Source organism: Dermacentor andersoni, chromosome 7 (assembly GCF_023375885.2).
Source record: "Dermacentor andersoni chromosome 7, qqDerAnde1_hic_scaffold, whole genome shotgun sequence".
Lineage (NCBI taxonomy): Eukaryota > Metazoa > Arthropoda > Arachnida > Ixodida > Ixodidae > Dermacentor > Dermacentor andersoni.
The window spans coordinates 112659347-112684999 of record NC_092820.1 but is presented as its reverse complement, the minus strand read 5'-3'; the positions used below and the strand labels follow the sequence as shown (position 1 = coordinate 112684999).

Genomic DNA, 25653 nt, shown 5'->3' with positions numbered 1-25653 from the left:
ACATTATTTCCTGAAGAAATCATATTTATTATTTGAATAATTAATTATTCTTGCCAAATAATATTTAACAAATTACTTTACAGAATGTATTGCTGTTTATGAATTGTATCTGGAGAACCCGCCGTGGTTGCTCAGTGGCTATGGTGTTGGGCTGCTGAGCACGAGTTCGCGGGATCGAATCCCGGCCACGGCGGCCGCATTTCGATGGGGGCGAAATGCGAAAACACCCGTGTACTTAGATTTAGGTGCACGTTAAAGAACCCCAGGTGGTCGAAATTTCCGGAGTCCTCCACTACGGCGTGCCTCATAATCAGAAAGTGGTTTTGGCACGTAAAACCCCATAATTTAAATTGTATCTGGAGAATTCAAAGGTCAGATCCATGTGGAACAAAACCTGAGAATGGTACCAGTTTTGAGATATGCTTTCCCAAAGCGTGCTACAACATTGGTGATCCAGTAACTTTTGAGCTTCTATGCACAAGAAGTAGTTTTGCAGAAGTGGAACAGCAGTGCTTTTTACAGCAATCTTGAGTGCAGATACTGTATTTACTCGCATAATGATTGCACTCGCGTAATAATCGCACCTCTGAATTTTGTCGTCCAAATTCGCTCTTCTTTTATTTCCCGTGTAATGATCGCACCCCGAACTTGCTGCAGCGATATGTCGTGTGCCAAGTCTAGCTAATAATGATCGCTCTATCTGTCGAATGCTACGCGGACAACTCTTCAAGACAAACCAAGTGGTCTGCACGCACCAACCATTCTCAAGCTGATGCCCCATTTCATTCCTGTCATCACTTTCCGCACTTCCATGACCAAATAAAAAAAAAAAAAGTCTACAACCAAACTCACCTTCATTATGTGTAGGCTTATAATGGCTGTGGTCAACAACAACAACAAAAAAGGTGCCTTTCGTTTTTTTTCGTCTGCACTCGTGGACACGCAACAAATCGCGAGCGGCAACGATAGCGGCCACGTTTACACTGATACGTTAGAAGTGTACCCTATTCATAAGCCGACATTTGTAACATGGCTAAGATATTTGCCCACCCTTAGCGGAAATGTGCCGTATTAGGATAGTAGTGAAGACAAATGCCACAGTTTCCGCAGCATCCCCGCCATGTGTTCCTGTCACCGGCAGCTAAGCGCGCCCGTCTGTTTCTGTCCCCTCAAAGTGGACATGGCTACGTTATTGCCGCAAACTTGCCGATACTAACGATATTATTCATTGCTGATTTGGAAGAAACTGTTTCAATGCACATAAAGTACTCACAAGAAGGAAAAAAAACGCATTCGGAGCATTCGGCATCCGCCGACCGCCATTTTTGTTCTGGTGTCCCGCACTACATACAGTGGCAGCCACCTATTGTTGACCTGTTGTTATTTCACAGCAAATTTGAGATGAAAAAAAATTCTTTTGTTTTTTGGCTTGAAATTTAACCTGCGTAATGATTGCACCCCTGAATTTGCGTCAACTTTTTTTTTTTACAAAAAAGTGCGATCATTATGCGAGTAAATATGGTATATCAAAGCTGGTGCTAGCTAAAAAATTTGTTCCAAGTGGAGGAGGCGTCTTGTGAAATCACTGGCTTCAATTTGCAGCACCTCTTACTGCCTACGAAGGCCGCTTAGATGTGTTTCCAGGCGAGAGAGAGAGAAAAATAAATTTCTTATTTGAAAAAGGTTCAGACGTATGATTTCCAAAAGAGATGGGTGAACCTGCAAGCCTGCCAGGTAATTGAAGGCGTAGCTGCAGGACACTGCTTGCGGGAAGAAGGTAACCCACGTACATATTTTCAGCCCTTTGGACCCTGCAGTTATGCTAAATTTAAGGGCTCAAGGCTGGGTCATCTGTTAAAGCTTGTTTAGTAAAAAATGAAACTGGTTACATGTTGCTCAGTAAAGTAATTGAACTACAGTGAGCGTTACCGAGTAAACAAAGTAATCATTATATTTACAAAATTACCAGAAAGAATAATTCATTACAGGAATTAATTACACAGCATTTGTTGCATACCAGTTTGGAACCGCCCTCACGTGAAACTTTTGAGGGTTACCCACCACGGCAGCTTAGTGGCTATGGTATCACACTGCTGAGTTCATGCTGCCGAGTTCACGGTTTCAATCCTCACTGTGGCACCCATATTTGGATCTGGGCAGAATGCAAGAACACTCATGTTCTTAGATTTAGGCGCACATTAAAAAAACTCCAGATGGTCAGAACTATACCAGAATGCCCCACTACAGCGTGCCTCCTAATCGGATTGTGGTGTCGGCATGTAAAAAAAACCCCGAAGTCTAATTTAAAATTTTTGCAAGTTCTTAAGGTATGTATGCACGTGATGAACACGCTGCCTCTCTTTTTCAGTTCTTCCCGACGAGGTGCTGCAAGGTAAGCGGCCTCTGGTGCCTCTCTCGTTCCTGGCGCAACCAGTGTGAGTGACAGAGGGCCGTGCTTCCTCCTCTGGGTAGAGGCGGTTCCGGGCAACATCCGTCTGGCGGAGCACTTTGTGGCCTTCCTACGGCGCCTGCTGGAGTACGTCAAGATGCGGCTGCGGGCGCAGCACATGGTGCAGGAGAGCCCCGCCGCCTTCCTCAAGGACATCCTGCAGAAGGTGAGGAAACCGCCGCGTCGAAGTGCACTAGGCATGCCAAGCAGTGCAGCTAACTTGCTGGTTCGCAAGCCTATTAGAGCGACACACAGGGTGTTTCAGCGAACACTTTCAAAATTTTTTTAAAGGTTGCCTGCGGCAGATAGCTCAGTTCTAGTTTATGAGCCGGTCTACTTGAAGCGGGAGGGCACTATACTTGCAAAGAAAATTAAAATGCAAACTTGAATAATTAACGAGAATATACTAATTAACTTCTTAGCTAATTATCTCATGACCCATATTGCAATTTACAAATTCTAGCAGTGGACTTCGCAAGGCAGATCCACTTGGAACGAATTCTCAGGACGACACCAGTTTCGAGATATAAATTCCCGAAGTTTGCGGAGAAATGCATTGGTGTTCCAGTTATTTGTGTGCTTCAGTGCATGAAACAATGTGCATGAAACTCCACGGCTGTAATTTGTAATTGTAATATGGGCCATGATGTAATTTGTGTAAAACTTAATGAGTGAATTTTTAATAATTAGCCAATTTTGGATCTCAATTTTTTGTACAAGTATTGTCTGCCGCTTCGAGTAGAGCAGCTCATGAACTAGAACTGTGATATCTGCCACAGGCAACCTTTAAAAGATTTTTGAAAGTGTTCGCTGAAACACCCAGTATAATTTGCGGTCATATAGAAAGTTCGGTAACAGAGTTGTCGACATGGTTGGCAGCCCAACTTTAAGACAGATGCCTTTGGTGAAAGCACTGCTGTGGGCTTGACTTCTCTGTTGATTAGTGCTCAGGGAAAAACAAAAGTGCCACGTTATTTCCAGTGCATACCGTGTGAGCATGTTAGGGAGTAGGTAGAGGTCCTGTGCCGCAAAGCAAGTGGAATGAACAGTGTTGCTGTGTTTTCTTGCCAAGATTCCTCAAAAGACTCGCAAGATTTCTAAGCAGCATGGGCACTGATTAACTTGTGATGAGAACATTACAAAGGACATCCAGTGATGCACACATTTCTTTTATCTTGTCACATTTCCAGGTGTTCATGGCACAGTGCCCCTTTTGAAAATTTGATTAGCTTAGCAAACTGCTTTGTAGGAAAGATAGCTTTACAGTTATGTGTTAGGGTCAAACCTAGCACGTGCTGGTGGGAACCCAGGTGTCATGAACTACTGCATGATGCAAACAGGGAAGCAAATATGTGCTCGTATAGATGGGGGTGTGCAGTTGCCATCAAAAGTTTATGGATCATGGGAACTGAAAAAGACATCTAAATATTTCCGCAGCCAGGTACACAAAAAGCTCGGCGATTCCACCCTTGTTAATTGGGAAATCGTGCAATTTGGACTCGTTCTTAGGTTCCAGCAGGCATATTAATTATTTAATGTCCTCAAACTCTTTAATTTGGACGTATTCAGACGCGGGTTAATTGGGACCACCCTCGGGCCATCGTGACCACGGCGCATCAAAAAGGTGCGATGCAAGGCAGCAAATGTTGCGCTAGCGTCTAACCGAAACGAAGCAGCAGAATCTGCATCGCCATATTGGTCAGCGGAAACCGTATGGGAACAAGAGGAACTAACATGTGAATGAACGCTTCATGCCTATTTGTGCCTTTATAACCTTTATTCTTCGGTCTATCGCTGCGCGCAACACCGCGTTGGCCGTGTGCCATCAGAACTGCTAGTCACCTTTCATGATCACATCTGTAGCGGTAGCCTCAGTGGTTGTGGCAAACAGTAGTTTCATTTTGACTCGGTGCAATGCGTGCCCAACATCAAACATGGCGGAAGGCGTAAAGGATGAAGAGTGATCTTAACGTGGTTCCACACTCTGGCATCAAACCCGTTGGCTACATCGCGAGGCTGTTGCCAACCAACCCACTGGCAAAAGAATGGCACAGTATTAAAAAGCGTGTCTTGGATATAGGCGCAAGTCTTGCGCTGCGGTTGTACTGCAAAGGAAGTCGCGAGGCCTTCGCCGCTGCGAGTGCTAATTAGTCACGAGATGATGAGAATTGCACAGCGTAGTGTTTTGTGGCTTTACTGGGTGCGGTAGCGAAGCTCTTGGAAATTCTTCATTTTCGGCGATCATGTGGTCCGCAAACCTTTGACGCCGGGCGTACATGTGCATTTAACTTGACCTCCTCTAGTTTGCACCAAGTTTTATGATGACGGGGATCACCAACCCGCCTGAACTTTGCCACTCTTGTGACCGCAGGTGTGCCTGGAGCGCAAGCCCCTGCGATTTGCGGCGGAGCGCTTGCGGTCTCTGCTGCGAACCCTTGAAGTGCCTGACCCGACTAACTTCAGCCCCCTGGTCCGCCTCTGCCATTTCGCCAGCCTTGTGAGCACCTACACCAAAGGTGTGTGGTCCCACATCTCGGTCCATCCCGACACTCCTCCACTTAGTATACAGATAAACAGGTGACATACTGGTGCCTTTGCTTCGAGAAGTGGTCTGCCCAGCACATCTTGAGCCTTTAGTTCCCAAGTCCTTTTCCGGAAAAGTGTGTTGAGTTCCAGACATTTCTCTTATTTTGCAGATTTTTCACATGTAATGTGGTCATTAAAAGATCTTAATTGGACAGTTTATACATTGAATTCAGTAGAAACATTAAGTAAGGTGCCAGCAAAGCATTTTCACAAAAATGCATAAAATACTGCAATATCCTCTACACTCATGATAGCAAAACAAATGCATACCATTAAATTATATTTACAAGAGCGTTAAGCCATCAAATATTGGTGGAATGAGCTCATGGGCTTGACTCTTCACTGCAGAGCAAACCAAAAAAAAAGTGCGGCATGAAAAAGTAGGATTTGTACATGGCAGTATTGGTACAGACTAATTCAGCTCAAAATTAAGGGGTTAAAATGTTAATACAGTAGACTTCTGTTAATCCAACTCCTGTTAATGTGATTGTTCGGTTAGCTCAATCCTGATCGAAGGTGTCGGCTGGCACAGGTACCTTTCTGTGGGATTAAACTTTCTTTATTTCTATCCTGTATTTAGTCTTTGCCAGATAATTCAAACTTGCCTGATCATCATGCATGATGATCACGCAGTTGGTGCCTCCCCTAGTGGCAGCGTCCGTCTTGGTGGCACTTAGGGCACAGTCAGTGCTTTGCACACATGCCATTTCCCATTGAAAAAGCCTATTTTAGGCTTACCCCAGGAATAGCAGAACCTCGTTTGTAAGTTTTGGGAAACAATGCAAGAAAAGACGTAATTACCGAGAAAACCTACAACCCAAAGTCAACAAAGCATTTGGCAGACTCGGCTGAGCTGGTGGGACCCAAGTGGCCCGAGATGCGCATTGTTGTGTTCGTGACTCCTCAGATTCGGCCTGGGTCAGCAGCTTTTTCGGGCAAGGCATTTTGGCGGGAAGTTTTGACATGCCCACTAAGGTAAATGAATCTCTATTCTGTGAAGTTAAAGTATGTTGGTTTTGTCTTTTTCTTATTGCCAGAATTCGCAGCGTGCTACGTTTTTCTTGGCAAAATATCGGGTGCATGTTTAATTTATAAATTGTTTAGAAGGTCTAATGTCATTGCTATGTTAGTTTTCTGCATGGAACAGGTAAAGAGTGGGTGCGCATTCGATTCTGGGGCATTTTAAAATCAAGCAGATGCTGCCGATCATGGTGTCCTTTGGTGCTTTTTTTTTTCCTTCTGTTTAATTTGACTTGCCGGATAAATTAATTTCGTTAGTCCCGTCAGGGTTGAAATAATGGAAGTTGACTGTACTTGAGGAGGCTTGGCGGTGGGCTCAAGTTCTCCAAACGTGTCATCTATATCCGTGCCTGGCCTCAGTTCTGTAAAAGGAAAGGCAGCATCTAAAGGAAAAGTTGTCTGGTTTATTGAAAGATGGCTAAGTGGTGGGAGATGCTTGATGAAACATTATATCCGAATGAATATCCAGTGAAAAAATGTTTACAGAGATTCTACTGCTGGGGGGTCAAGGGTTCTAGGGACACAAAATAACAAGTACAAAATATTCATAAAACAGTGGCAACCTAACTCAGAAAACGAAGTGACCAGAATATAAATACCGTATTTACTCGAATCTAGGCTGGCCCCGTTTCTAAGCCAACCCCTGAAAGTCTGAAGCCAGGAAAAAAAAAATAAAAATTTACCTCAAATGTAGGCTGAACAAAAAAGTGAGAAAAGTGTTCACAAAATGAAAACAGCATTTATTGAATAGGAACACACCAAGCTCAATATACGTTGCTATCTTTCTTTAGCTGTCAAAAAGCGTCTCCCTTTGCCCCCCCCACCGACAGACATTTTTTTCATCATAGCCAAAGTCCCGCCCAGCTTCAACATTTGGCGATGCCTCAGCAGCTAGTACAACTTTTCGTTTTAAAGCGGCAGCATACTGGCGTCACCTGTTTGGTGTCATTATGATAACGCCACATTACAGTGTTTTATTCTAGTACACTATAACAGTGTGTAGCCATGCCGCACGCTGATACGACACAGCTCAATATGACGGCATCGCTCGTGTACTTCAGTTAACTACTGGTGTGGCTAGTTGCATTTGCGATACTGACTTTTCTAGATGGAGCTAGCTATGCACCATATTTATCAATTTCAATGAAAAACTGGCGTGTTTTCTTTTAATCTTCGAATTTAGGCCGACCCTAGAGTTTGGTATATGATTGTTTGAAAAAAGAACTATTGACCTAGATTCAAATAAATGCGCTACGACCTGACATGTCAACCCGTGGTTCAGCTCTAAGCCATTCCGTAACAAGTTCCTACGGCTGCACACTGTCCGTCATATGTCACTTGTTGCCCATCATTTGCTCTTTTTATTGCGTTATCATAAGTCAAGCGCCATCTGGTAACGATCCATAAAAAGAATACAGAGTGCTACTGTAACAGATGGCGTTGCGTTCCTGAAATTCCAACATGTTTCACTCATGTGGCATCCTTGTTGTGTTTGGAGAGATAAGGAAGGCACACTTACTACTTTCTGTATCGGTGCTGTAGCAACTTCCACGCTTGTTCAGAACAGCAGGATTGTCAGCAAATTTACGTATTCATAGAAATACCAATAGACAATTCTTGGTGAATACAGTAGAACCTCGTTGATAGTATGATCCTGTCTCTTACAGTTTCCTAGCAACAACATTCGCGATCAAGAATACGAAAAATTATCCAATACAGTCGCGCTTCTTTCTTACTGGTTCGTACGTTCCTGGAAGACTCTTTCAGCACCAGTGTTCAGTACATTGTCAAACTGTTATCATATGATACATTTTTCGGCTGCTACATTACATGTAAACAAGAAAAATTTGGAGGATGCTTAAGCTTCGCCTTTAAGAGTGGAACACTATAGCATTCAATGATCCCTGAATCCCTGAGTGCTTCTCACGCTTCCTGGCAACTGCAACTTATGTAAATAATGTTTGCCAGGAAACACTGGTGGCGAGCGCTATGCACGACGGCGAGCTTTGCGATTCTTTTTTTGATGGTGTGCAAGGAACCAAGGGGGCCGCGCTGCTTCTAATGTAAGACAGACCTCAAACGGCAGCTGGAAAATGCTATTGCGTTAAAAGGAGTTTGTGTTTGAGTTTCCGTGTAACAGAATTATGTTTTCTCGTATATTCAAATTACAATCCGATGCTACCATGTCTGTAGGTTGTAAGTCGTACTTTACGATTTTTATACGTATTTTACCTTAAGAAATTGTATTACAGTGAAACCTCGTTAAACCGTAGTTGGCTGGAGCTCGGAAAAAGTATGTACTAAACGGTAGTACTGCTTAATTGAAATAGCATGAGATCGCCCACTTTCCTGTCAAAAACGGAACTCAGTGAGAGTGCTATGAAAGGGGAAAAAACATGCAGTATTTATTCACTTCGCGTGACAGATGTGTTATTTTCGTTGGATGCTGCGGTGGCTTAGCAGCGATGACAGCAGCGTCAAACTTACTGAATCTGCGAGCCAGCTTTTCAGCCAGCCCCCTCTTCTTGGCAAACACTCACATGGCAGATTCCTCGTTGGCATTGCATATTCTCTGTGCACGGGCGTGCTAGCGTTGCAGAAGTCTCTGGGCGCCCCTTTCATTGCTGGGTGCTGTTCTCGTTGTCACATTTGCATTCATGAGCCTGACGTAATGTGCAGCTTCTGCCACTGTCAGGCCTGAATATCCTGTGCTGTCGCTTTCCGTGTTGTCCTCATCACTGTCGCTAGGCAACCCTTCGGCAACAACAGAGGCAACGATGGCGAAGAGTCGAACCTCGTAGCCGACATCTCTTCGCGGTAGCAGCAGCGCTGCAGAGCAACTTCACATTACAAATGCCGCACCGTAGTCTTCTTGTTCTTGTTCCTGTACTCAACAGTACATCCATGTCGCGTGCCGGCGCCAACTTTATCGTGTCACATTTGATAGCACGAACAATGTCTAATTTTTCTTCTATGCTGAGCACCCAGCGTCTTTTTTATCTGAACTTCGGCATGATGTGACTAGTTGCTTGCACGGCGCCACAACGCTCTCTGGCACGGTGACGAAATGATGTTGATGCTGATGTGGCTTCACGTGCAAACGCACAGGGCGCTTGGAGGCCGTTGTTCTGATCTCTGAGGCTTGTTGTTCTACCGGGTTGCTCGATGGAGATGACGCACTGCCGTGTTTGCGCGATGAAAAGTGGAAACAGTACGTGTTAACTGATATGCATGCAGTAAGCTGGTACGGTTTATGCGGATACAAAACACATTATGTTCAGTGGCCACTGAATCGGGGATTTGACTTTACTACATTTAAAACGAAACTACTGTTTAAGCTGGTAAGGTTTAACGAGGTTTTACTGTAGTTCAGTAACTTCCTTGTGCCACATGGAGGGCCTGCGTGGTTAGGTATGCGTGGTTTGAAATTCTTCTTGCCGAAGCGATGTCTGACACTGGACATCGATGCCAGATTTTCTGTGATACGGGGCTCTTAACACTCGCATTAAAAGGTGCGAGGCATGCGTGATTGAGAACAGTATTTCCTGCTGTACTTACGCGCGTGTATCACATGAGAATGTTGGCACGCACTCGGTTTCCTCTTCCAGTTCCAGCAAACCTCTTCGTGGGTTGTCACACGTCACATTCCATGCTATCACTGGCCATCCTATCACAACAAGCATCTCCACCTATCTGTTTCACAGCATGTGTGGCATAATGCCATTGGAAGCACACTGCATGCTTTATAATAGACTGTCGCCGATTAAAAACCTGCAATAGGACAACAACAAAGCACGCCTCAGGCTTCTCGAGCACCACCAACTCGCCACAACGATTCTAGCCGCGTGGGCACGTCAAAATTTCCAGCGAAAAAACTCAGCACATGAAGTTGCTGAGCAAGGCTGATCTTGAGCTGTGTGGGCTCGGCGTGCGTTTGTGTGTCGATTCATGCAATGCTTTGTATAATGTAGACATCAACCGCAGCTGAGTCTGCCAAATATTTTAGTGACTTTGGGTCATACGTTTTGCCGATTACAGTCGAACCCGACTATATCGAACCCGTTTACATCGAATTATTCTATATATCGAACAATTTCTGGTCACGGTATAGTTACAATGAGTATATATAGCAAAAATTACGCTTACATCGAACAAATGTTGCAGTGACTCCCGATATATCGAACGTCAAGCGGCGGTAAAGTGCCCCCAGAAGTTTGCTTTCCCTCGCAGTAGCGGGGAGACCCGGCGGCGCGGCTCCATCCAACCGCTCTCCCTACCGTGACCGCGCTGCCTCGAGCTGTTCGGGCGAGCCGTTGACACTCCCCCTGTCGCGCACAGTGAAGTTTATTATCCTCCCTCTTTCTCTATCATCTTTCACTTCCCACTCCCTCTCCCCTGACGACGCTTCGCCGTGCTCCCTCACGGGTTGCAGAATCAAGCGTCCTTCCTTTCTTTAAATCACTATCTATCGACACTACCCAGCAAAAAATGATCCTGGCTCGCCTACAGCGCTTGCTCAGACAGCCAATCAGAGGCTCTTGTGCGCTCTTCGTGCAAGATGGCAAAAGTGCGAGTTGTCTGGCTGCTTCTCTGGTTTATCATGTTTGCGCTTTGTGGGCCTTCTCCCGCAGTGTTGCCGTGATGAAGCGGCAGAATTCACCTTTCGTCGTGAAGATCGAAATCATAAATCGCGTTGGACGCGATGTCCCCGCAGCGTGCAAGATTCCGAGGAGCACTCTCAGCACGATTAGGGCTAAAGTGGCCAGACTCGCAACCCGGTGCCCATGGCGCCCGACGCGTACGCACGGCCGTGTACGAGGCGTTCTTCATACGTGCCGGTTTCCGCGTGCTCGGTGATGACTGTCAATTCTGATGAATGCGACGAAGTCGTTGCCGGTGTTGCCGAAGTTTGGAGCGAGCTGTCAAAATTTCCGGGACATTCGAATCAACGGTGGACGACTTTGTGAGTGCAGATGATGGTGTCGCGACGACGGTAGGCCCGGAAACAAAGACTACATCGCCGACATCGTACCAAGCACAAATGAAAGTAGGCACGTTAAGGAAAGCAACTACGGTCCTTTGCCCACATCCACCGAAGTGATTGGTGCACTCGCATTAGTCCGGTGCTTCTGCGCGAATGCGGAAGGTTGTGGCCTCAGCTGCTCCGGCTCCTTAGACAACGTGGGGAAGTGCGTGCGTCGCAGGCAGCGAAATTGTCCAAGCAGAAGAAAATGCACGACTAATTTATGCGAAACTAAGCTAGTTTCGTCAATAAAGTGATTTTATAAATGGTATGTGCTTTCATGACATCCAATTATTTAGCAGGCTTATATCGAATTATGCTCTATATCGAACTGATAGGCGTTTTTTTGCGAGTTCGATATAGCCGGGTTTGACTGTAGTATGTTTTTTCTCTGGTTCTTTTCTGCAACACCATTCACTTTCAGTGAAGGGGACAAATGAGTTACAAATGGCTACCTGTTCTCCCTGATGCATGCTGGCCTAGGCAGTTCAGGTATCGCCATGTCAGGTGATGACATAATTTGAGTAGGAATGAAAGTTTGCGGGAGACCTCAGCAAAAATCACTTCAGTGCCAGAAAATTTCACTTTGACACTGTTCATCTGAAACATTTTTACAAGGTGCAAAATTTCGCCGAAGTCGGTTGTGCTGCAGTTCTGCAGCACATTTGCTGTCCAACATCTACGGATCTCCCAGTCTCTTCAGCCAGAGACTTGGTAGTTCTGTAACATGTTATTGTGGCGGTGCTCTGACAAAGACAATTGCCAGTGCAGGTGTCTACCCCTGGAGCCAGTGCAATAGTGGCTTAGCCATCGGTTTGGTGTTGCAGGGTTTACGGTGATTGTCGAGCCATACGACGAGCGGAGTCCCGGTGTGCCAAACCCTGTGATAAACCTGTCCTGCATGGACGCCTCGCTGTCCATCAAGCCCGTCTTCAACCGTTTTCAGTCTGTCATCATCACGTCAGGGGTGAGTTTCGGCAAGGTGGTGCTTGAAAGTTGTACATTATTTGGCTGTATGCAGTCGTTGTACGTCCAGCTGTGAACACAGAACAGAGTGAGTCAACTAGCCTGTACTATATGTATAAATTACGACAGTTCCATTTCTAGATGTAACAAAATTAGTATGAGCGACCTTGCGTTGGAGCGGCGAAATTGCAATTTGCAGCACTGCAGCTGACGACAACAAGAGTACCAGGCCATTCTTACTCCTCTTATTTGAAAACAGTTGCAGCTTTCTAATACAGTTGAACCTGTTTATAAGAAACTCAATAAATCCATGAAAAATGGTCGTTATATCAGTAGTTTTGTTATACATGGATTCGCCCTTAATTACCCTCAAAAATTAATCACACGGAGGCTGGCGTCAGCAGTTGTAATTCAGCAGCACATTGGTCCAAAAACCAGATTTCCAGCGTCATTTTTGTTCCTGGTGCGTTCCCCCACCTAGCCGGAAATGTCCTTAAAAAACATACATCTGAAGAGCGAAATGCGCCATCGTATAGCTCTTTCAAAATGGCGCCCGGTTTCGATCACTTGTCATTTCAAAACCAAGTGCAGCCACTATTTTTTTATTTGAGAGCTTGTGATATATTTTGCTTTCAGACGGACCTGAGTGTATTCTGCACAAGAGAGCGAAGTGTTCTGGTTGGCCCAAAGCGTAAACTTTGGAAACTACTGTGGCATGCTGCCATTCTACATCTGACCACACCATAGTCTCCACATTACAACTGCATGTCAGCCAGACTAGAGCCGTAAAGTTGCAAATAAAATTTTGATGCTTGAAGGGTAAAACGTTATTCATCATCGCGAACTGTTATTGGCAAACGGTAGTGCGTAGACGAAGTGCCGCCGAACCACAATCACCTGATAACAGCGTAGTATGTAACCGTCGATCCTTTGCAACATTGTGTGGTGGCAGCACATGGTGCAATGTTCTCGGCGACTCAGGCTGTGGGAATATCGACAGCAACAACAGAAACACTTGAGTGGCCGTTGTTGCCATGGTGGAAGGACATGCCTTATTTACTCGAATCTAACTTGAACTTTTTTCCGATAAAACGGGTGAAAAAATTGCGTGCGCATTAGCATCGAGTACAACTGTAAATGTGCATTACCATATTGCCATTGCCATTTCAAAATGGCCGCCTCGTAGTGCTTCGAGCCCAGCTGCTGTATTTCCTCCATGTGCTGGAGCACATGTGCTTATGTTAGTCCACCATACGTCTTCCTGTTTTCTGCATTTGCTCCATCAGCATGGAAGCGCCAACTGCGAAGACACGTTGAGTTCAAAAATCAGGTCGCATCACGGGCCTTTGGAGTTCCCAAAACTAGCGTGCGGGACTGGCGCAAACAGGAGAGGCGTTCTACTCCAGCGGCTACACAGCCCCTATCTTGAAAGCGATCTGCGATGTAGACAAGTCTACGCATTTAGGCACACCGTGCTGTGTTATCGTCGCTTAGTTCACATTGAAGCGGGAGGCCGCACAAAGGTCATTGGGCTCGCTCCTGCTGCCGCAATTCATCGCTCTAGCGTTTTGATAAAACGTTTCCGCAATCATTCAGTGAGACGTGTTCATGTTTGCTTGTGTATGCGTGACACCATGCTTGTTAATTTAGTTAGTAAGTGAATGTATAAAAGTACTAAACTCACTTTTCCTATAGTTGTTTACTAATTCCCTATCGAAATTGATGCTTTGCCTTTTGGGCAAAACTGCTACTTTTATTTATCGCAACTTTAGTGCATTTGGAGTAAATCTTGTTTTTCCAAACGAGAGAAAGTTGTATTTCTGTACAAAAGAATGAGTTGCACGGTACCGTGAAGGACTTTTCATTTTTTAGGTTATGGCAAACGGGTGCGCGTTACAGTCGAGAGAGTTTTTTTTTTTTTCGTTCTTTTTTTGTCACAGAAAACAGGTGCGCATTGCAATCGAGCGTTACAATTATGCCTGTGCATGCCCTGCACCTCGCTGTTTATGCTGCATGCCTCCTTCCTGGAGGCGTGACTTGAAAGCAAGTGACCTTCACGGCTTCCGAAGTCCGCACATGATGGTCGCTCTCTTAATCATCTCGAAGGCTGTATCATCGTCACGATTGGACTGAAGCGAGGTGCACGCTGCTACGCGCCCACTTTGGTCCTGTTTTCATGTTTTGGTACTTCCTGTGACCCTCTTTTTACCTTTAGTGGATTCGTAGTGTTCTTTGTAAGAGTACAGTGATTTAAAAACTGTTCATTATATTGAGAAGCAGTTTCAATAGGCCATGTTGGAATATCGTAAATGCACTGAAATGCAGTCATTATAACTGCTAGACCATTATATCTGGGATCATTATAAATGCGTTCGAATATAATCATTTTTTGTTTTAACCCTTTCGCTGTCGGACGTTTCTGGCCGTGACGCACCCCCAGTGTCGGCTTGGTTTCAGGGAACGAGCATAACAGGGAATGAACATAGCAATTTATTTTTGATTATGATTGGTATACAAATAACATAGTCAATGCAATATGCACATTTCAGTGTTCTGCAGCTGTTGTTAGTAAACATCATCATCATCATCAGCCTGACTATAACATCCGTTCAACATCCGAATCCGACGATGCGGAACCCTCTTCCTCTCATGCGACTTTGTCCGAGTCCGAATCCGAGCTCGGCTCGTATTCTGAATCGGAATTCAGCCACCGCTCCCATAAGCAGACGAAGGTCCCGCGCGCCGAGCCATCCGAAAGTAACCGCGCGCAGGGAGGATGCGCTTTCAGTCGCCCGCGCAACGGAGAGAAGTGTGACGTTGCGTGATCAAGAAGACAGAGGGAGATGGAAAAAGGCCAAACAAAGTTCGAAGGGCTTTACGTTTACTGCTGCAAGTCGGAAGCGAGGGAGCGGCGAGAGAGCGAAAGCAGCAATCGAGTCACCCTTCTTGGAGAGGCAACGGCACGTGCGCCTGAACTTGACGCGCCGTAGCAGGCACACCAACAGAAGGAAAATAAAAACCTTCAAACCAGCGGAGATTACAGAACAACCCTTGAACCCATAACCACACGCGCGCGACGCATGATCCAGCGAACGCGGAGCCACCGCGCCACTGAGCAAGGAGAAAGTGGGGAGTGGCAGTCGCACCGTACTCTTCAATACATGGACTAACACAGGTCGGAGCGAATATACGAACTTGTAGAAAGAGTCAACAGATGGCATGGCCAATCCAGGAGCGCCTGCTTTGCGCTCAGGCGCGAAATTTTGAACACACGATAGGGAACGTACCGGTACGTCAGTGACACCGTGGGGGGGAAGCGCGATGACGTACCGGTACGTCGGTGACAGCGAAAGGGTTAAAGGAGCACTGACACAAAAATTTGAAGTCGAGATAACTTGCGAGATCGATTTAGTTGGTCACACACACATCGTCTATAAAATATCAGCGGCGAATATCGCTTAGAACATACTTAAAATCAATTTTGAAGTACGTGCGCGCAGCCAACCGCAAAACAGAGCACCTCGCGACATTGACATCAACCGGGATTGTAAATAGCCAAGAAAACGCTACGTCATGTGGCTACGTCACGAATTTTCGTTGGCTGCCATGCGCTTACTTGTGCTCTTCTCCTCTGTTGTTGCTTGTTCTAGCTGTTGTACTTGTAGTGGGACGCTCTCCGTGTCGCTGCAACTGCAGTTTTTGTCGTGTCCATCGGGATATTTCCCACACTATCAGCTTGACTGCGCTGCCACAAGGTTCAACGCCGATTTGTTGTGTCTTACCATTGATTGTGGCTGATGCGAGGGTATTGTTGAGGTTCGTCCTCGCCATCGCCGGCCGCAATATCTGAGTCGCTAAGTGATTGGCCACGTCTAAAGCGCGATACACATGGTGCGATTTTCCGTGCAATCTGTAGTACGGCGCGTCGTGTGCGACTTGCCGCATGCGGCGATTCGGGACACACGGTACGAATGAGCGAGCGGCGGGTAGCTCCGCCCAGAACCGGCGCCCCTTGCGTGGAAGTTCGGAATGCTGCGTAACTTCGAACAGAAAGTGAAAGCAACCGTATTTGCACAGCTATCTTGTTTGAAACAAACGATGACAATATAAACACGTCCATGCGAGCACTGTAGACGTGTTTCCGCAAGGCCGCGTTAGCAGTATCGGATCCGTTGACAGCCGCCGATGGCCAGGAGCCGGGAGGCATAGCTCGCTGGGCCATCGAATCCGACACCGGTTGCGCTTGTGACACGATCGCTTGCAGCTCGTATAACGAAGCGCCTATGTTAGTCGGCACAACGTGTACACAGTAATGTCACGCTTAAATTGCAGCACATTTGATTTCATTGGCGCCGACAGAAACGAACGAGCATGCCAAGCGAGCTTGCGATCGCTGGAAGACGATGTAGGCCTAGCTCGCCGGCCGTCTATCCGGGGCCGAGGGTGCTTGCGATGCGTCCGCAGCTCGTAATAAAGCGCCTAAATTCGCCAGCACAATCAATGTCTGAACATTTATGTTTCTCTTAAGTGAAAATACGGTTAGTTTTCCCGGTGCCGTTAGTAGCGATAAGTAAACAGGCCAGTCAGGCGAGCCGCTTCGTGTACAGACGATTGCTGGCGCGTAGAAATCACGCCAATGATTTACTATTTCGCACAACATTTTATAACTCGCACTCTTTCGAGGTCACTTTATTCTAGAAGTTATTTCGTGTCAGAAACAAATTGTAGCCCATTTATATGCCGCCGTCAGCGGCGAAAGAGGCCCGCGTTTCGACCAGGGAAAGAAAAAAAACCAGTCGGAACTAGGGTGGCTCACCCTATCGGAGCGGTGAGGTGCCCGCTTGCCGGCCCCGCCCTGCCGGGTCTACCACGTGGCCATGACGTTCACGCTACCGGCGCTGTCATTGGCTGCGGTCGTCCGACCGATGCGGCAGTCGCACGACAATATTCAGCAAGTTGGTCGCGCACGCTGGCTGCGCGTCAGAGCATACGTCATGGCTTTTTGCGAACACGTGACCACTTTGTTTACATTCCCGTTGGTCCCGTCTCGTTGCTCTCTGGAACCGAAACTTCGACTGGCCGCTACAAAAAAGACTGCAAATAATTACCTGTCGCGCTCTGAAGTAAATGAGGTTTCGTGCCGTGATTATTAGGTCATTAACTACTTATTAAAGCAGAAAAAAACCACGTGGATTTTTTTGGTGTCAGTACTCCTTTAATGGGTGGCCGGCACATAAACACAGATGAAAAGATTGTGATTGAGATTAGCGATTTGCTGGAACACTGTTGTAGATAAATGCCAACCTCCCCATGCTGCAAACATAACAGTCCCTTGCTTTCACTATTTGCCTATTTTTGCAAATCAGTGCTGTGCAATGCACGTCACTTGCACTTAACTTTCTATATTGCCACTGTGCCTTTGTGAACAACTGTGCAGTGTGAACCAGTGGGTAAAGTAGGTGAGGTGGAAAGGAAGCAGACTTCAACGATTCCTTTGGCTCTGAACACCTTCTTTTGTGACAGCGCAAATCTCACAGTAGAGACCGCCATCTTGTGTTTGCTTTGTTGCTTGTTCACCAAATAATTGTGGTCATCCCTTAAAGGGACTGACAACTGGCCAGAATGCGTTGTGAGACGTTGATTGAAATGAAGTGACCATCATTTATAGTGGTAGAATCCAGCACGCTGTTCGCGATTTAAGTGGGAATTGTAATTTTAAATTGGCAAAGAAAGTCTCAAAAACCAGTAAGTGGCAAGGCCTGGCAATAAGATCATGGTACTTCGGATGTAGTCTGAGATTACTGTACGTAAGTTGGTTGTGACTAAGTGTGACATAAGTATTGCTTAAAATTGCAGTTGCTATATTATTAGACACTTGCGCTTTATTCTATGCTTCAGAAATCAAAACGGCACGCATGGCTACAGCAACACGCTGAACTGGGTATCATGTATAAAAGTGTCGTTTCGTTTTAAATCCGATTGGTTTCATTTTGACTGGTTAAGTACTAATGCAGTTGGGCAGGAAACCACGAAAAAAAGTAGCTATTGTCGCCAAAATACTTTAACACTTTGGAAAACATGAATCACAGGAATGTCAACTTGATAAACAAAATAATACCGTATTTACTCGCATAATGATCGCACTTGCGTAATGATCGCACCCCTGAATTTTGTCGTCAAAATTCAAATTTTTAAAATTTCCCGTGTAATGATCGCACCCCGAACTTGCCGCAGCGATATGCAGTGTGCCAAGTCTAGCTAATAATGATCGCGCTTACCATCTGTCGAATGCTACGCGAACGACTCTTGAAGACAAACCAAGCGCTCTGCACGCACCAAACATTCTTAAGCAGATGCCCCATTTCGTCCCTTTCATCACTTTCCGCACTTCTATGGCAACAACAACAAAAAAAAAAGCTACAACCAAACTTGCCTTTATTATGTGTAGGCTTTATAGTGGTTGTGGTCAACAACAACAACAACAAAAGCGCCTTTCTATCTTCTTGTCTGCACTCGTGGGCACGTAACAAATCGCGAGCGGCAACGATAGCAGCCACGTTTACCCTGATACGTTAGAAATGTACCTTATTCATACGCCAACGCTTGTAACACAGCTAAGATATTCGCACACCCTTAGCGGAAACGTGTTGTACTAGGATAGTAGTGGAGACAAATGCCGCAGTTTTCACAGCATGCCCGCCATGTGTTTCTGTCACTGGCAGCTAAGCGCGCCCATCAGGTTCTGTCCCCTCAAAGTGGACATGGCTATGTTATTGCCACAAACTTGCCGATATTAACGATACTATTCATTACTGATGAGGAAGAAACTGTTTCAAAGCATGTAATGTACTCACGAGAAGGGAAAAAAAAACGTGTTCGGCGCGTTCGGCTTGCTCTGCCGGCCGCCATTTTTGTTTTGGTGTCCCGCACTACATACAGCGGCAGCCGCCTATTTGTTGACCTGTTGTCATCCTGCAGCAAACCAGGATGAAAAATATTTTTTTTTCTTTTTACGGGAAATTTAACCCGCGTAATGATCGCACCCCTGAATTTGCGTCAATTTTTTTTACAAGAAAGTGCGATCATTATGTGAGTAAATGCGGTACTTTCTCATAATTACGGCTTCACTTGTTGTCTGCCTCCCACTAATGCTGGTGCATAATCGCTATCACACTCACCTATCACCATTTTCAGCATGCTTCCAGTAAACAACTACATCTTCACTGCAGATCGAAAAATTCTCATAAAAAACTTTCCACGGCATTTTCCGCATTACCAATTCATGATTAGACACTCTGACCGGTAAGCTTTCTATTGCATTAAAAAAAGTAGGTACCATGAAATTTGGTTTTCAGTCCCTCTAAGGGGCGTTGGCCTAGGACAAAGTGATCGTAAAGTGGTGGATCGGGGGTAGTGGGTGGTTGCGGTTGAAAAATAATGTATTGAAAGTAAGCATGCTTGGCATGCATTGTAAACATGCATCCTTTGACGAGCTGCTCTCCAAAAGGCTTTTTACCTTTCAGCCTCCGTGACTCGTTTGTAGGGGCCCAAATAGGGATTATCTATGTCGGAGGCCATAAATTCTACAATGGATGCCAGAAGCAAAATGATGCAGGGTCATGTACAATATTTGTGCGAAATATTTTTCTCTGTAGTTTTGCAGTGCTGATTATTGGACGCTTCCCCACTGTGAATTGTGTGAGCTACTGTGTAAAGCGAGGAGGGAGTGGCAATACCAGCGGACTTCCCTAGTAGTGAGGTTGCTGCACGGAGCAGGAGGTGGTGGGGACTCGGGCAAGAGGGTGCAGTTTTTGTGGCGTGGTGGCAGACAGAGCCATGGAGCTATGTGTGGAATGCAGTAATACAGAGAGAATGCCTGTAACTGAAGTGTAGTTTTTGTTAGTGACAGTAAAAAAATAAAGCTTTGTGCCATTGTCATGCAGTGTCCTTGTTGGCAATGACGCTGCCAATGCCAGCCTTGAAACGACACTTGCTCACAGTGGCGCTAATTGCACATCTGATCAGGGATGTTAGTTGTGGAAATTACTGACAGATTGCTGCAGTAGCTACTACCATATATTCACTTGAAAGGTATGGCAGCAGCTTAAAATTTCATTGTCTTGCAGACGCTGTCCCCGGTAGAGATGTACCCAAAGATTCTTGACTTTCGGCCCGTCGTCTCTGCTTCTCTCAGCATAACCTTGGCACGACCCAGCATATGCCCTCTGGTGAGCATACATTCATTTCATGTGCAAAATAGAAAACATTAATTTCTGGCCTGTTACTGGCCGTACCTTGTTTACGTGATTGTACCCTGAGCTTTTTTTTTTCATGATTTTCGTTGCTTCAACTCAACCCTCGCATTAGGTATGAATAATGGCAAATTTGACCATTTTAAAATAAATATTGTAAATTATACAGGGTTTAGCGTTACGTTGGCAACCTGTGCCTTTAAGCCTCAATCCAATCCATAGACAAGTCGACCGTAATCAAAACTTGGTTTTTTGTTCGAATCAACGCCTCCTCTAACTATTGCCTGGAATGTAAGCCGCAAATGCGCTGCTGTACCTTCTTCTGTTCTCTCCTCCTTTTTGTCCTTTTGTGTCGGTAGGGTACCTTGGCCAGGGGGTCGGTGACCGCTTGTAAACAGCCACCCAGATGCATGGCCGGTCATGTGACTGCGGGAAGGGCGGTGGCAAGTGCTATCTGTGTACGCCTCCTCGCAACAAGCGGCAGAACGGCTTCTATCAGAAAGCAAGCATCTAGTTCCAGGCATCTAGTTAGAGGAGACGATGGTTCAAATAGCTGCCATTTTTGCTGTGCTTGTGACTGGTGTTAAGATTACGGTGCTGCAGTACCCTGGAGCCTTCCACGCTTCGACTCCATCGTTGTTGTTGTCCGCCCAAGTCGTGGCTCATACCCACTAACGAGGATTGGCCAAGAAATGGGTTGATTAGCGAAAATTCTAAGCATAAATAACCATTTAGGACTGCTATAGAGTAAGGATTGTTGAAAGGTGAAATTGTATGGTAAAATGAAACTGATAAGAGCAAGAACATTCAAATTCAAATTTTCAAATTCAAATTCTTTATTTCTGCCTTGTACAAATACAGACAGCGGAGGCGCAGAAAAAGCGGTCAGAAACAGCTTGACAAAGCCGCAGCCCCCTTTCGCTTGGCAGAGGCTTCACAGCAAGGCTTTTAAAACAAAGGTAATTGCAGTCTAATAACACTTATACATAATGAACAAATACAAAAGAAAACATAACAAAATTATACAATATTTAGACAATATTCACCACAAAGAAGAACAGAACCTACATGGTAACATACATAGTACGCAAAGCACTGTTTGACGCACTGAAAAGATCAAAATTATTATGTACATAAGCATTTAAGAGGGAAGGAAGAGTGAATTGTAGGCGTTCTCTACCGGAATTTATTCGAGGGGTTGGCACTACCCAATTTTCATTATTCATTCTTAGTCAATATTCATTGACTGAGAAGAACAAAAAAAAAAGGATCCAGCAGAATTAACCTCACGATGAATGTTGATGTTACTGCAACTATCACTGAACCAGTGCATCAACACCCCATGTTGCAACCGCCAAAACACGTCATGTATGAGGCGTGTGTGCATCTAGGCTGCTCTCTCGCACTTGTCACCAAACATGCTGAGCCAACTAGTGCTACCACAGGGAAATCCCCGCATGAAGTAGGTATATATTCAGACAAGATTGTCTGAACATACGTGATGCAGATTCGACTCCATCCAGCACCGGAGAAATTTAAATGATGTTTTTTGTCATTGAAGAGTGGCACATACCCTATGGCTCACACCCAGTGACCCAAAGTTGCATCTAAGAGGTTCACTGAAGAGCTGCACATGCCCGATTACTCATAGCTGGTGACCCAAGCCAGCATGAAAGGCATTCATTGAAGAGCAGCACATACCCTGTAGCACATATACCAGTGACCCGAGTTTGCGCCAAAGATGTTCGTTGAAGAACGGCACATACCCAGTTATTCAGAGCTAGTGACAGAAGTCAGCGTAAAAGGCAGTTATTGAAAAGTGGCACCAACCTTGTAGCACATACCCTGTAGCACATATACCAGTGACCCGAGCTTGCGCCAAAGATGTTCGTTGAAGAGCGGCACATACCCAGTTATTCAGAGCTAGTGACCGAAGTTGGCATAAAAGGTAGTTATTGCAGAATGGCACAAACCTTGTAGCATATACCCAGTTATTCAGAGGTAGTGACCGAAGTCGGCATCAAAGACGGTTATTGAAGAGTGGCACAAGCCTTGTAGCATATACCCAGTTATTCATAGCTAGCGACAGAAGTCGGAGTAAAAGGCAGTTATTGAAGAGTGGCACCAACCTTGTAGCACATACCCTGTAGCACATATACCAGTGACCTGAGTTTGCACAAAACATGTTCGTTGAAAAGCGGCACATAACCAATTATTCATAGCCAGTGACCGAAGTCGGCGCAAAAGACGGTTATTGAACAGTGGAACAAACCTTGTAGCACATACCTTGTGACACATAGATTGTGACACATGCCCAGTGCCACATATTCAGTAACCCAAGTTGGCAGGAAAACATCCTCAAACAGCCTTCGAAAAGTATCTGAAGTAACCTAAGAATGCTAATCGCATTAAGAAGCAAAACATGCAAATTTAACATGGCATTCGGTTGGACCCCATAAGAAATTCCTGGACTTTGGAGCAAACATCTTTTGGCTGAATCCCACAGTAGAGGCCCCAAACAAAAGAGTCAAGTGCAACACTAAACCTTGCTGTCTTTGACCCTTTGGGCAAAGCTGCCACTTTTTTGTGAGGGTGCCTGTGAACATTCCGCGCTCTTCTGCTCAAGAGAATCTCCCAGCAACGTCTTTCCTTGTGTTGATAAGCTCGGTGCTTTTTCCACAGGCCATGGATGATGACGCAATCCGCTTCGCACAAATGCCATTCAATGACTACGCAGATTGTGAGCAAGGGCAGCGACCAGGTGGCCCTGAGCTCGCGCTTCGAGACGCGTGATGAGGTGTCGGTGGTGCGCAACTATGGGGCCCTGCTGGTGGAGCTGGCGTCGTGCGTGCCGGACGGCATGGTGTGCTTCTTCACTTCGTATGTGTACCTCGAGTCGGTGGTGGCCGCCTGGTACGAGCAGGGGGTCCTCGACCAGCTGCAGCGCCGCAAGCTGCTTTTCCTCGAGACGCCCGATTCAGCTGAGACGGCGCTTGCACTGGCAAACTATGTCAAGGTACTTAATGTGTGTGTGCTTGTTTGTGGCAGTATGTGTGTGATGACCAACGGCTGTTCAGTCGCTCGAATTTATTTAAATCAAGCTCGAATAGAATGCCGAGTGGGAGCAATTACTATATGTGCACAAGTATAATGTGATTCTTCCTTTCCTTTTTTTGTGGCAGGAAACAGCTGCCAGTGCAACTTGTAGCACTGATCCTCTTTGCTTTCTATCTGTGCCTCAAAGCCCCTCTGTTCTCACCATTGCTTTCATGCCTCATCTCACAGTTTTGCAAGGGTGCTGCTTGCATTTCTTTCTGTTTTCTCACTCGCAGATATTCCTTTCTCGCATTAACTGTGGTGTTGCATTTATCGTCCTCATGTCATCATCAGCCTTCTGTGTCCACTGCAAGACCTAATCTGTTGTTGTTTCCGTCAACTGCATTTTTATTCTCTTGGCACTCATTCTGTTGCTCTTCACAGACAACCAACTACCTGCTCTACTGTATGCATTAGATGATGTGCCCATTTCCATGTCTTTCTTAACTAGAATATTAGGTATCCACACTTGCACTGTAATTCGTACTGCCACTGCCTTATCTCTTAATGTTATGTCTCTCATTATCACAATATGTTTGTGCAAATGCATCGTAATGAAAAGTTGCAGGTACTTGAGGAGTACATAATTTAAACTCATTGTCCATGAGCCGATGCATGTACAGTTAAACCTCAATATAACGAATTTCAATGTAATCAATTCTCAATATAACAAAGTATTAAGCTTGTTATAACTTCTTGTGCCTAGAACACCATGTATTTAGAATCTCAGAATAACTAAGTATGTTTATACATGATTTCAATACCATAAGGAATTTCACAATTTCAATACCATAAGGAAATTTCACTGTCTCTGTGAAGGTATACCGAGACAATAAATAGAAATTGCTGCAGACACGGATGGTCAAATGGTTGAATTACAAGCAGTAGCTTGCGAACACACCTCTCAAATCATGTGCCGTGCAACCAGGAGCGGCCGCCAAAGTGGAGAAGCGTCATGTTTCGCATAAAGTACAAGTGTAATAATAAGATGCTTTGCATGCTTTGCATGAGAGTGAAAGCATGCGAAGGTGAGCCAAGAAGGATAGTGGCTTGATGAGTGCAGTCTTCTCGCGCTAACAAGGGGAAAGGAGGGGGAGCGAGCTCACAGTAACACATTCAAGTGCGTTTGAGAGTTGGGTAGGTGAGGGAGTGGGGTGCAGGTTGGCGCGCATCTCCTTTTCTAGCACGGCCATGGCTGCGCATAGCTGTAGGCACAGCTGAGCGCATACGCAGCCCGGGTGCCCTATTTTAGAGGTAATCTACCGCATGTGCTGCGGTGGGAATACTGCGCCAAACAGAAAACTGACCGAAATTGGCTTCGGCATGTGTGCTCCGTCAGAGGCTACCAACGGCGAGCAGACTCGTCTGCAAAAGAGTGCAGCCGTTCACATTCAGCACACCACGCGACGGTGCCTCTGGCACAGTTTCTCATAATTGTCTTGCTTGTAACACTGGACATTTCTGTGCTTATGGCAAGTGGCCAGTGAGGAGCATGTGGCCACTCCTGGCTGTCGTCACTCCTGTTGGAACGGCTAGGGCATGCCGGGGCGACTCTATTTAGAGTGTACTACTTGAATATGGTTAGTGCGTCAAGCAGCACAGCGATCCCTAGCTGAGGTGCGAAACGAGAAAAAATAGCAGTTTCAGCTGAAAGGCAAAGCATCAGTTGCGATAGCAAATTATTAGCTATACAAAGTAAGGATAGTAATTTTTATCGGCCGTATAAACATGTAGACATAGGCATACTAACTAAATTAACAAGAATGTTGTCACACTCACACAAGCAAACGTAGTACATCTCACTCAATGATTGTTAAAACTCGCTGTCAAAACTGCTGGAGAGAGGAAGTGCGGCAGCAGCGAGCGAATTGACCTTCGTGCTGCTTCTCGCTTCAATGTGAACTAAGCAGCGAAAATAGCACACAAAGTTCATCGCGCGCTCTGTCCCATCGCAGATCGCCTTCTAAGGTAGGGCCCACTCAGCCGCGCCTTACTCAGCAGCTGCCGAAGTAGAACCCCCCTCCTGATGCCTTGTGTGCAACGGCAGTGGAAGACTGTGTGACAGTGCGCTTCTCCCTCGCTTTTCTCCCATGCACGCATGAGAATGAGCTGCACCCTCGCACGCTTTCACTTGCACATACAGCATATCGCACGTAGTGACGATGTTATAGTCCTTGGACTTTATACAGAACATCATGGCGGTGGCAGAAATGTTCCTGGAGTGTCTGTGTAATTGTTATTGCAATAAAAGTTGGCTGACA

At 45.7% G+C, this 25653-nt stretch overlaps 1 protein-coding gene across 1 annotated transcript in view; it reads left to right on the top strand.

The window, feature by feature from the left end:
* The window catches only part of Xpd (general transcription and DNA repair factor IIH helicase subunit Xpd), a 71543-nt gene that overhangs the window by 35282 nt on the left and 10608 nt on the right, over positions 1-25653 (top strand). The window contains exons 12-17 of the mRNA XM_050181179.3: positions 2369-2392; positions 2473-2615; positions 4821-4965; positions 11906-12045; positions 20171-20272; positions 23034-23312. Coding sequence (XP_050037136.1) covers positions 2369-2392; positions 2473-2615; positions 4821-4965; positions 11906-12045; positions 20171-20272; positions 23034-23312 — 833 coding nt within the window. The remainder of the gene's footprint in view (positions 1-2368; positions 2393-2472; positions 2616-4820; positions 4966-11905; positions 12046-20170; positions 20273-23033; positions 23313-25653) is intronic.